This window comes from Sinocyclocheilus anshuiensis, unplaced genomic scaffold, assembly GCF_001515605.1.
Source record: "Sinocyclocheilus anshuiensis isolate Anshui unplaced genomic scaffold, SAMN03320099.WGS_v1.1 scaffold1849, whole genome shotgun sequence".
NCBI lineage: Eukaryota > Metazoa > Chordata > Actinopteri > Cypriniformes > Cyprinidae > Sinocyclocheilus > Sinocyclocheilus anshuiensis.
Genome location: NW_015541038.1, coordinates 74,994 through 88,382, shown reverse-complemented (window position 1 = coordinate 88,382; position 13,389 = coordinate 74,994). Strand labels below are relative to the sequence as shown.

General features: G+C 35.9%; 2 protein-coding genes and 1 long non-coding RNA gene across 3 annotated transcripts in view; 1 reads left to right on the top strand and 2 right to left on the bottom strand.

Moving 5' to 3' along the window:
• The window catches only part of LOC107690562 (cadherin EGF LAG seven-pass G-type receptor 2-like), a 52,073-nt gene extending 50,404 nt beyond the window's left edge, over window positions 1-1,669 (top strand). Inside the window, exon 28 of the mRNA XM_016488931.1 lies at window positions 1,646-1,669. Within this exon, the coding sequence (XP_016344417.1) occupies window positions 1,646-1,669 (24 nt within the window). The remainder of the gene's footprint in view (window positions 1-1,645) is intronic.
• LOC107690561 (dual serine/threonine and tyrosine protein kinase) overlaps window positions 1,519-13,389 on the bottom strand; it is a 26,297-nt gene continuing 14,426 nt past the window's right edge. The window contains exons 4-13 of the mRNA XM_016488930.1: window positions 10,641-10,836; window positions 10,484-10,488; window positions 10,078-10,190; window positions 6,630-6,658; window positions 6,356-6,539; window positions 5,862-5,994; window positions 5,676-5,789; window positions 4,268-4,382; window positions 3,500-3,634; window positions 1,519-1,971 (exon numbers count right to left, since the gene is read on the bottom strand). Of these exons, the coding sequence (XP_016344416.1) occupies window positions 1,787-1,971; window positions 3,500-3,634; window positions 4,268-4,382; window positions 5,676-5,789; window positions 5,862-5,994; window positions 6,356-6,539; window positions 6,630-6,658; window positions 10,078-10,190; window positions 10,484-10,488; window positions 10,641-10,836 (1,209 nt within the window). The 3' untranslated portion in view covers window positions 1,519-1,786. The remainder of the gene's footprint in view (window positions 1,972-3,499; window positions 3,635-4,267; window positions 4,383-5,675; window positions 5,790-5,861; window positions 5,995-6,355; window positions 6,540-6,629; window positions 6,659-10,077; window positions 10,191-10,483; window positions 10,489-10,640; window positions 10,837-13,389) is intronic.
• On the bottom strand, window positions 7,448-8,545 carry LOC107690542 (uncharacterized). The gene is made up of 2 exons (XR_001634454.1): window positions 8,504-8,545; window positions 7,448-7,565 (listed from the first exon to the last, which is right to left on the bottom strand). It is a non-coding gene; the product is annotated as an uncharacterized LOC107690542 (long non-coding RNA).

Here is a 13,389-nt window from a genome sequence, read left to right as displayed (position 1 = left end):
TGCAGTCACCCGGATCCAGTACGTATTCAGACCAGATGGTGGATCAGCACCTAGAGAGGACCTCTACAGCCCTGAAAGACAGCGGAGACCAGGACAACTAGATGAGCCCCAGATACAGATCCCCTGTAAAGACCTTGTCTCGGAGACCACCGGGACAAGACCACAGGAACCAGTTGAGTCCTCTGCACAATCTGACTTTGCTGCAGCCTGGAATTGAACTGCTGGTTTCGTCTGGTCAGAGGAGAACTGGCCCACCGACTGAGCCTGGTTTCTCCCAAGGTTTTTCCTCCATTTCTCTCAGCGATGGAGTTTTGGTTCCTCTGGCTTGCTTAGTTGGGGACGCTTGACTGATTGCACAGACACTACTGAAGATAGCTGAAGTGGATGATGGCATCACTGAATCACCAATGAACTGACTTTAGCTGGAAAATGACTCTATTATTGTCTTCTTGCATTATTGACAAACTATTTTCCTGTTTAACACTGTAAAGCTGCTTTGACACAACCAGTATTGTTTAAAGCGCTATACAAATAAAGGTGACTTTAACCATGCTATTTGTAATAAAACTGTAATTACAGAAATGGTAATCAATCAGCCAAAAAAAAAAAACTTGGCTACTACACTTTTACTATAGTAAACCATAGTAAATTCTCGTAAGGGAAACATATTGAAAAACATGATTCAGTCGTAGATGATCTTAAGCATGTTAACTTATTTGAAAAAATACGTTTAAAGAGTCCAATTAAAGTTATTTTAATGTTTAAAAATTAAGATACTGAATTACTGCATTTTAGTGCCATGTAACAAAATCATTTCAGATTAACGTTACCAGAATAAAGTCGTAGCATTGTGAGATGGAATTCATAATATGTTGAGAATAACGTCAAAAGTATCAAAATATTAACAAAGTTTAATACTTTCATCTCACCTACAGTTAGTTTAGAAGTACGGCTGAGACTTACCTCGACAAACCACCGAGCAGAAAGATTCATTTCGACTTTAAGGTTTTACTTGAAGAGTAAATAAAGAGCGCGATAGATATGAAATTATGAAACTCGATTATTGTTTTGTTTGCTAATTCAGACGCTAAACTTCGAATCTGATCACGATATTGATCTCAATATTAGTAACGTTACTCTGGTTACTGACATTAAAATTAAATCAACATAAGTCGTTGTCATAGTGTTTGTTTTGGAAAAGTCTCAAATCTCAGAAATTGTCCGTTACATGTCAGGCGCACTGCGCACGCGCGACTTCAGATTTACGCGCGCTGATCAAATATTTAAAAGAAACTGACATCAGTACATAATTTTTAAAAAACGATCTATAAAATTAAATCAGACACCCCCGTACAAAAAAAAAAAACCTTCATATTTCGGAATAAAACGTCTTATCACTGTGAGTAAGATCTGTCGTGATTACCTCAGTGATGATAAATCACATCAGCTCACTAAACCTCTACTTTAAACGACCATTACCAGACGCTATAGTCTTTTTAAATCAGTGCAGTGCGGCAGTGAATTGGTCCAAATGATTTTATTAAAAAATGTAATCTCAGGATAATGTAAACCAGTTTAAACACCATCTAAAAATCAGCGGTTCATCTGTAACACAAACTCGACTACATGTAAAACTCTGTTCTAGAGGATCCGTGACGAGCAGCGCTGAATATGACACGCGTGATCAGGTTTGTTCAGAGGCAGACAAGCAACATTTGTCCATTTTATACACACAAACGAGCTGTTTTCCTTTAGCGTCTCAGAGGAGCATGCAGGGAAACGAGTGTCAGTTCGAGTCCTCCAGGTTGCCGCTCTTTTGGTCAGAATTGTCGCACAGGCGGTCCATGATGCTTTGCAGGCTGGGCTGGACGATGCCCATCAGGGGTCTCTGGGAAGGGTCTCCGTTCCAGCAGGCCTCCATCAGCTGCCAGCACTCCTCGTCAAACGTGGGTAAACGCTCCGGCCGCGAGCCTGAACGCAGCAAACACACACGGAGTTTACCCAGAGTTCACAGCGCAACGTCAACGCGATCCGCCGACTGGGGTTCGTTACCTTTCTTGACGTTGGTCCACAGCTGGTCTTTACTGGAGCATTTCTCAAAGGCTTCTGGGAGTTTGACGGAGCCGGAGCAGAGATACCAGAAGAGGATCCCAAACGCGTACACGTCGACGGAGTTATCATACTTTCCTGCGCGAAAAAAACCCAAGCACACGTACAATCAGAAACTGTAACGTAAACCATAACTACAGTAAGGTTTTTCTAAATAAATAAAAAAATCTTTAAAAAAGTTCATATGTTGTCAATCATTTTCATGGACCAATATAAAAAAACTACCATGATAATGAACATTTTTTCATCATTTATAATAATTTCAAAAATTAGCACTTTATTGTCCAATATTAAAAATCGCATACTACTTTGTTACCATTACTTTAAATTTTTAAATCATTTAAAAATCATTTTATCATCTGATATTGAAATTGCATAGTACTTTGGCTAATTAAATTACCATAAAATTAAACATGTTTATAATATTAAAATTATTTAAAAATGAATAATTTTTATGACCTGATGTTAAAATTATAGCGAACAGTATGGATAATCATTTGGAGATCTGCTGAAGACTGTTAGATTAAAAAATTAAAGTGAGTGTTAGATGACAGAAAGGTAATCTAAACATATAAAACAGAAGAAATGAGCATGAAATATTATTTATATGATTATTATTATTATTTGCTATTTTAATTGTTTTTAATTGAATGAAAATGCTAATAGTTTGGCCAGTGTAAGGAATGGCGCAGAAAGCGACCAGTTAGTGACCTGTGAAGAGTTCTGGTGCCATGTGGATGGGCGTCCCCACGATACTGCCGGACATCATGGCCTCGGGTTTACAGAAGCCCAGGTCAGTGATCTTCGCCCGGTTCTGTTTGTCCAGCTACACAGAAGAACACAAACCCACATTATAGTGCGTGATGAAGGGATATGAAGTGTTATGAAGGTTTATGAAGCACTATGAAGCATTATGAAGGGCTATAAAGCATTATGAAACGTTATGAAGCACTATGAAGGGCTATAAAGTGTTATAAAGCATTATGAAGGGTTATGAAGGGCTATAAAGCATTATGAAGCATTACAAAGTGCTATGAAGGGTTATGAAGGGCTATAAAGCATTATGAAGCATTACAAAGTGCTATGAAGGGTTATGAAGGGCTATAAAGCATTATGAAGCATTACAAAGTGCTATGAAGGGTTATGAAGGGCTATAAAGCATTATGAAGCACTATGAAGGGTTATGAAGAGCTATAAAGCATATTGAAGCACTATGAAGCGTTATGAAGGGCTATAAAGCATTATGAAGCACTATGAAGGGTTACGAAAGGGCTATAAAGCATTATGAAGCACTATGAAGGGTTACGAAAGGGCTATAAAGCATTCACACGGAGTTTACCCAGAGTTCACAGCGCAACGTCAACGCGATCCGCCGACTGGGGTTCGTTACCTTTCTTGACGTTGGTCCACAGCTGGTCTTTACTGGAGCATTTCTCAAAGGCTTCTGGGAGTTTGACGGAGCCGGAGCAGAGATACCAGAAGAGGATCCCAAACGCGTACACGTCGACGGAGTTATCATACTTTCCTGCGCGAAAAAAACCCAAGCACACGTACAATCAGAAACTGTAACGTAAACCATAACTACAGTAAGGTTTTTCTAAATAAATAAAAAAATCTTTAAAAAAGTTCATATGTTGTCAATCATTTTCATGGACCAATATAAAAAAACTACCATGATAATGAACATTTTTTCATCATTTATAATAATTTCAAAAATTAGCACTTTATTGTCCAATATTAAAAATCGCATACTACTTTGTTACCATTACTTTAAATTTTTAAATCATTTAAAAATCATTTTATCATCTGATATTGAAATTGCATAGTACTTTGGCTAATTAAATTACCATAAAATTAAACATGTTTATAATATTAAAATTATTTAAAAATGAATAATTTTTATGACCTGATGTTAAAATTATAGCGAACAGTATGGATAATCATTTGGAGATCTGCTGAAGACTGTTAGATTAAAAAATTAAAGTGAGTGTTAGATGACAGAAAGGTAATCTAAACATATAAAACAGAAGAAATGAGCATGAAATATTATTTATATGATTATTATTATTATTTGCTATTTTAATTGTTTTTAATTGAATGAAAATGCTAATAGTTTGGCCAGTGTAAGGAATGGCGCAGAAAGCGACCAGTTAGTGACCTGTGAAGAGTTCTGGTGCCATGTGGATGGGCGTCCCCACGATACTGCCGGACATCATGGCCTCGGGTTTACAGAAGCCCAGGTCAGTGATCTTCGCCCGGTTCTGTTTGTCCAGCTACACAGAAGAACACAAACCCACATTATAGTGCGTGATGAAGGGATATGAAGTGTTATGAAGGTTTATGAAGCACTATGAAGCATTATGAAGGGCTATAAAGCATTATGAAGAACTATGAAGTGTTATGAAGGGCTATAAAGCATTATGAAGCATTACAAAGTGCTATGAAGGGTTATGAAGGGCTATAAAGCATTATGAAGCATTACAAAGTGCTATAAAGCGTTATGAAAGGCTATAAAGCATTATGAAGCACTATGAAGGGTTATGAAGAACTATAAAGCACTATGAAGGGTTATGGAGGACTATAAAGCATTATGAAGCATTACAAAGTGCTATGAAGCGTTATGAAGGGCTATAAAGCATTATGAAGCACTATGAAGGGTTATGAAGAGCTATAAAGCATATTGAAGCACTATGAAGCGTTATGAAGGGCTATAAAGCATTATGAAGCACTATGAAGGGTTACGAAAGGGCTATAAAGCATTATGAAGCACTATGAAGCGTTATGAAGGGCAATAAAGCATTATGAAGCGCTATGAAGGTTTATGAAGAGCTATAAAGCATTATGAAACATTACAAAGGGCTATAAAGCACTATGAAGGGCTATAAAGTATTATGAAGCACTCTGAAGCGTTATGAAGGGCTATAAAGCATTATGAAGGGCTATAAAGCATTATGAAGCGCTATGAATGGTTATGAAGGGCTATAAAGCATTATGAAGAACTATGAAGTGTTATGAAGGGCTATAAAGCATTATGAAGCATTACAATGTGCTATGAAGCATTATGAAGGGCTATAAAGCATTATGAAGCACTATGAAGAGCTATAAAGGGTTGTGAAGCGCTATGATGCGTCATGAAGTGTTATGATACATTATGAACCAATATGATGCGTTATGAAGTGTTTGATGCGTTATGATGTGTAATGAAGCACTATGATGCGTTATGAAGTGTTATGATGCGTTATGAAGCACTATGATGTGTTATGATGCGTTATGAAGCACTATGATGTGTTATGATGTGTAATGAAGCACTATGATGCGTTATGAAGTGTTATGATGCGTTATGAAGCACTATGATGTGTTATGATGTGTTATGAAGCACTATGTGTTATGATGCGTTATGAAGCACTATGATGCATTATGATGTGTAATGAAGCACTATGATGCGTTATGAAGTGTTATGATGCATTGTGAAGCACTATGATGTGTTACGAAGTGTTATGATGAGTTATGAAGTGTTATGATGTGCTCTCGTCACAGAGAATCAGATGGTGGACACAGTTCCTCACCAGAACGTTCTTCAGCTTGATGTCACGATGCAGCAAACCCTGACTGTGCAGGAACCGAATCCCCTCCACCACGTCCAGAGCGATCTGAAGACGCTCCTTCAGAGACAGACTGGCCTGAGAGAGACAGACACGTCAATCACAACCACAGACAGACAGACAAACGGACAGCCGTTGTTGTGATGGTACCTTCAGTCCCGCGTAGAGATCTCGGTGTAATCGCTCCATAATCAGCAAAACCGCAATACTGGAGCCGCCACTGTACGAGTGGTCGATAACCGACCCGTGGAGATTCACTAAACGTTCGTGTTTAGGCAGAGACCTGATGGACACAGAGAACTTTAATGATTAAACAATAATAAAAACAAATACTACTGCTATTTGTATTGAGTAAAAAATAAAAAAGTTCTTATTATTAATTACTAAAAATACAATTAATAATAATAGAAATAAAAACAGTAAAATTACAACTAATAGCAATTATAATAAAAATGATAAGCACTATCATTATTATTATTTAAATAATTAATTAAATAATACAATAAAAAATACTGAATGAACTATTATTATTTTCTTTCAATAAAAAGTCATAAATAAAAATAATAATTACATTTTAGTATTATTATTGTCATCATTTTTAAACAATAAATGTAATTAGAAACACTGCACTGGAGTGGTGTTACCGTGTGTAGTGGAACTCCAGCGCGAGGTCGTTCCAGTGCTTGTCGTCAGGAGGAACGACTGACTTCTTGTCATCAGGAGGAACGACTGACTTTAGGGCACACGGGTGACGTCCACCCCAGCTATCACACAGATACACCACACCGTACTGACCACGGCCCAGCTCACGGCCCATCTTCGGCTTTCCTGAGGACAAACACACACAAACACGGACTCAGACTGACATCACACACGCGCACACACACACACCATGTGATCCGTGTGTGTGTGTCTCACCGTGCAGCAGAATGTCTCGCAGTGATCGGCTGTCATGCACATACTGTATGTTGATTGTTGACAGAGGATGAGGAAATTATTTGTGAAATTTGACACCAATCTGTCTTTGTATGAGGCAAAGGATATGAAAAAATGGCCTGAGTGGCGCTTCAGACGCTGTGTGATTTCAATTCACTTTCATATTTTTTGTCATAGTTCTTTCCTGACCTGAAAAATCATTGCTGACCGATGTACCATTGATGAAAATTGATAAATGTGCCTCTTCTCTTCATTGGGAATGTTTGAAATGTCTTAAGAACTCTCATAATTGTTCTGAACAGACAACCATGATAACAAAAACAAACAGTGTTGTGTGCTAGCGATCAGAGGTAAAAAAGGATGCAGTCTTTCAGTAATACATCCTGATGCGGGAGGCATCTGTCACCAGGGATAGGGGCCCATTTACTTTGCTCCAAAATTACCATCAATACTGACTAAAATTTTCATGATCAGTTAGTATAATGCCAATTTGGTACTTGTTCTGGTTGCCTTGGCTTTTGGCTTGCTTAGTTGCTTAGTTTGGCTTGCTAATCTGCCTTAAGGTGGACGAGGATGTAATTTTCTTCTAGAAAGAAACTTTGTTGTATTATTTTCATGTTATCACTGTGAAGCTGCTTTGATACAATCTGTATTGTAAAAAGTGCTATATAAATAAAGGTGACTTGACTTGACTGTCACTACATGCAACTTTCCGCTATCTCACTTTTCCCATCAAATACAGCACAAAGTCATGACACATTAATTATTCAGTGCAGTCAATGATTGACAGACAAATCATAAAATGTAACAATAGTGAATTTAATTATTGACAAATATATACAAAACAAATAGTACAACAGTATTGGTCATCAGGCGAATTTGCTAGCCGGCTCCCAGGTGTCCTCCCAGACTCTGCCACTGTAAATAGTCCACAAGTCATCTTACACACAGCATATACAGTACAGCCTACAGCTCACAACTAGTCTTCTGGCTCAAGTTTGAAGATATGTCATCTGAAGCCGAAAAAATAAAGGTTTACCCTTTTTCTGTTGGATAATTTCTTTTGGTTTATTTTATATGGCGTTTGTCAAGCAACAGTCATTTTGTTCCAAGTGAAAACTACTGGACTCAGTCGCTTGGACACAGTCATCCCTACAGTCAACCCTTTGAAGTTCTGCATCGGGTTAACCGTGTCGCTATGCAAATACTCACCACAACGGGATGGGCACAGAAATGATGTGGTTAAAGGCCTCTATGTCGGCCGCAGAGGGGGTCAGCAAAGACGCAATGGCACAACAAAGGCATCTGCGTCGCATCTACATGTAACTATGAATTGGGCTTAAGACCCCATAAGAGCTGAAGTGGACTAGAAAGTGATCTGCATCATCTTTAAGTGAACTCATAATGTGAACACAAAGAGACAAGAGTTGTTTTTGGTTCAGTCCACCTCACAGGCCATTTTAATTGGACTACATTTGGTTCATAATGGGAGGTTTCACTTTGTAAAAATAACTGCTGTTTGGCAAACACCGTATAAAATAACCCAAATAAACAAAATAGAATTAGCAAATGTATAGGGCAAACAGGTTAGAATGTATTTGCTTCAGATGTCAGATGACCAAACTTGAGCCAGATGACTACTTGAAGGCTGGTGTGCACATGTTCTCATGTGGTCTCAGTTCAGTTCACTTTAAAAGGGATCCGAGTATGCTTAGATAGTTCCTTGTGCTCAAAACAATTATCAGTCCCACTTTCACTTTCACTTCAAAGTTCACTTTGAAGGCTGAAAGGGACCAGGTTTTAAAACACTAAGGCTGTGTGTAGCTATGGATTCAATTACATCAGCCATCACTTACCAGGAAGAGCAAGGTAGCCAGCGCACTTTGACCTCTGCTGCCCCAGCTGCACCAGCTGCACACACACACACACAGACAGAGACACACACACACACACACAGACAGAGACACAACACACACACCCACAGTGACACACACACACACACACACACACACACACACACGCATCGGTACAGGACTTTCATCACGATAACAACACCAATGATTCTCAATAGAACAGACAAAACTAATATACTACTGAAAAACATAATAAAAAAGAAATGCAAAAATTCCAGTAAAATATTAAAATACAATTTAACATGAACTGAATATTAATTATAATGGAGATATTAAATATGACTTATTTATTATAATGAAAAAAAAAAAAAAACATACATAATTAAATACAGATAAATAATAAAATACCTAATATAATAAATAATAAAATTACTACGTAGTATGAATTAATGTAATGTAAAATATAATATTTTAAAATATAACATTTCCTAATAACAACATATATTACATATGAATTAAATATATATAATAAAATAATGAAATAAGAAAAATTATTTATTATGAATACATGTAATAAAATATAACAAAATAGATGTATAAATTACATATTAAAACTCATTAAACATACTGGAGAAATTAAATATGAAAAAAAAACATACATACATATACCCACACACACACACACATATATATACATATATTTGTGTGTCTGTGTGTGTATATACATATATATATATATGTGTGTGTGGAATAATGGAAATAATGTAATATACAAAATATTAATATAAAATGTAAACAATAAAATATATTAAATATTAACATTAAAATATAAAGACGTTACATTTTAAATATTAAAATATTATTAAAATATTATTACAATTTTAATATTAAAGTAAACAAACTTTAATGAACTCTAAACATGAATTAAATAATAAAAACTACAACTAATAAAAATAATAAGTCCTATTTTTATTACAATTAAATCATATTTTATTTATTTATTACAAAAATCTGAGTGAAAACAGTGGCTTGTGGCCTTCAAGTATTTAAACACCATGAACACTTTCAGAGCTTTAAGTCCTTTGTTTGGATTAAAATAAAGTCAAATAAAGAACAAATCTGACCCTGAACCACAAAACCAGGCATAAGGGTCAATTTTTCAAAATTGAGATTTATGCATCATCTGAAAGCTGAATAAATAAGCTTTCCATTGATGTATGGTTTGTTAGGATAGGACAATATTTGAAAATCTGGAATCTGAGGGTGCAAAAAAATCTAAATATTGAGAAAATCATCTTTAAAGTTGTTCAAATGAAGTTCTTAGCAATGCATATTACTAATTACTAAAAATTAAGTTTTGATATATTTACGGTAGGAGATTTACAAAATATCTTCATGGAACATGATCTTTACTTAATATCCTAATGATTTTTGGCATAAAAGAGAAATGTATAATTTTGACCCATACAATGTATTGTTGGCTATTGCTACAAATATACCCCAGCGACTTAACACTGCTTTTGTGCTCCAGGGACACATATGAGAAAGAATGAACTCCAGGAGAGTGAAGCGAGCACTAAAGCGGTGAGAGTGTGAAGGCACTGACCTGTCGGAGCGAGGCGGCGAAGGCCTCGTGGGAGCTGTTGAGTCTGGTCCTGAACTGAGAGCAGATGCTCTTGGCGTACTTCCCCTCACACACACACACACACACACACACACACACACAGAGAGAGTCACGTTTGACCACAGCAGATCCACACACACAAACACGCTAGTAAAGGGGAAGTTAACATGCTGTAAACTGCTCTTCGTGTCTGTCTCTTTAAATGCAAATGAGCTCCTGCCTCGGTTACTATGGCAACAACAAACAAACAATGAACTAAACTCTTATTTTGCCCATTAAAGCATGAACAATGTAAACAAAAACCTTCATGAAATCTACATGACTTCTGTGCTAACTGAAAAATAATTAAACATAAAAACAGAAGCTAAATCAATAACATAATAGCAATCATTTAAGACTTTTTCTAATGAAAATGATTTAAAAAAATCTGTAAAACGAATAAAAAACAAAAGCTAAATTAGCAATGAAATCCAGAAAGCAACCTGAATGAACCGAGCTGTGAGGTTGACCTCTGACCTGTGAAGTGCAGGTTGGCGGCGTCCTCCAGCAGCTGCTCCTTCATGCAGCTCAGCGTCTCCACGATCATGTCCTTCATCTCCTCCTGCTTGCGGTTGGCGATGGCCATCAGAGAGCTGAAGAGCTCGCCCTCCTTCTCTCGAGTGTACTCCAGCCGCCGCGGCGTGATCTGAAGATCCCTCTGCATGTCGAACGCCTGACATACAAACACTCGCTAACATTACTCAACATTTCTAGATTGTAGCTTATTAAAAACACGTTAGTTACTTGATAATCAAGCTAGCAAAATGTTAGTAACATGTTAATCATGCTAGAAACATGCTAACAACAGGCTAGTCACTTGCTAGTCATGCTAATAACATGCTAGTCACTTGCTAATCATGCTAACAACATGCTAGTCACTTGCTAATCATGCCAACAACATGTGAATCATGCTAATAAAATGCTAGCAACATGTTAGTAACATGCTAATCATGCTAGAAACATGCTAACGTCATGCTAGTAACTTGCTAATCATGCTAGTGAAATGCTAGCAAACATTCTAGTAACATGCTAATCATACTAGAAACAGGCTAGTCACTTGCTAACCATGCTAACAACATGCGAATCATGTTAGCAACATGCTAGTAACATGTTAATCATGCTAGAAACATGCTAGTCACTTGCTAATCATGCTAACAACATGCGAATCATGCTAGTAAAATGCTATTCATGCTAGAAACATGCTAATCATGCTAACAAAATGCTAGCAACATGCTAACAAAATGCTAGTGACTTGCTAATCATGCTAGCGACAGGCTATTAACTTGTTAATCATGTTAACAACATGCTATCAACATGCTAGTAACATGCTAATCATGCTAGAAACAGGCTAGTTACTTGCTAATCATGTTAACGACGTTAGTCAATTGCTAATCATGCAAACAACATGTTAGTAACATGTTAATCATGCTAGAAAAATGCTATTCATGCTAGAAACATGCTAGTTACTTGCTAATCATGCTAACAAAATGCTAGCAACATGCTAACAAAATGCTAGTAACTTGCTAATCATGCTAGCGACAGGCTATTAACTTGCTAATCATGTTAACGACATGCTATCAACATGCTAGTAACATGCTAATCATGCTAGAAACAGGGTAGTCACTTGCTAATCATGCTAACAACATGTTAGTCACTTGCTAATCATGCAAACAACATGTTAGTAACATGTTAATCATGCTAGAAAATGCTAACAACATGCTAGTCACTTGCTAGTCATGCTAATAACATGCTAGTCACTTTGCTAATCATGCTAACAGCATGCTAGTTACTTGTTAATCATGCTAGCAACATGCTATTAACATGCTAATCATGCCAGCAATATGATAGTAACAGGCTAATCATGTTAAAAACATGCTAATCATGATAGAAACATGTCATCAACATCTATCTAATCTACCTAAATTTTCAAACTTCAGGCTTTTACAGCTGCTTTAAACTTTCAGGCTAGGCTTTCTCAAGCCAACCTAAAGTTTGTCTTAAACTTTTTTATCTAGTTCATCTTAAAATCAGATGCAGCTCTTGATCTTAATAATGCTTTAGAAAGGACAATGAATATTGAATATAAAAATGACTAATGATTTAAACCTTAATTGTTTTTCAAATAAAAAACCTAAAACTTGTAATATGTGAGCCTGGAGCACAAAAGCAGTGTTAAGTCGCTGGGGTATGCTCATGTTAACTAATAAAGCTTATTGTAAAGTGTTACCAATTAGTTAAAATACTAAAATTGAAATAAAATAAAAAAAATAAAGCTAAATAGAAAACTAATAAGCTGAGAGTAAAAGTTAATTTATAATATTAATAAAAACTATAATAGTATATATATATATATATATATATATATCAAAATATCAATTGGTTTGGTGCTCCAGGGTCACAAATGTTGGAATTAACTAACATGATTAAATCCTGTGAAATACTGCTCATGTTAACTAATGAAACCTCATTGTAAAATATTAGCAGAATGATGAACATGCAGCACTAGTTTAAACACAACTAAAACAGGAAAGAAAAAGGCTTTAACAAAAATAAAATAAAATATAGAAAATACATTTTATTTCAGATAGTTGCTGCTTATTTTATTTCTATATTTATCTTCAATGTATCATTTCAGTTTAGTTTGTTTTTTTTGGTTTTAGTTTAGTTTTTCATTAGAAAAGCAAATTTAAATTTTAAATCACTGGTTTTTATTACTTATTTTATCACTAATTTTATCGTCTTTTCTAAAACATTTTTTAAATCAAAAGCTGCAACACGATGAAATTTAACCCTTTGTTTCTTCTTATATGTGATATATCCCTGATGTATTTTATGCGAGACAAAACATTTATCAAAATATTTCCAAATCCAGTAGCAACTACATTAGTGCTCAAATGTTTCTGAAAGAAGTCTCTTCTGCTCACCAAGGCTGTGTTTATTTGATCAAAAATACTGTAAAAATTGTGAAATATTATTCTAATGTAAAACAGCTGTGTTCTGTGTGAATACCTGTTAAACTGTAATGTATTTCTGTGATGCGCAGCTGTATTTTCAGCATCATTACTCCAGTCTTCAGTGTCACATGATCTTCAGAAATCATTCTAATATGCTGATTTGCACATTTCTGATTGTTATCAATGTTGAAAACATAAATATTTAGATGCATTTTATTTCTCAGGATTCACAGCGCTGACAAGAAACATAAGTCTAGTGTGTGAAGCAGGAA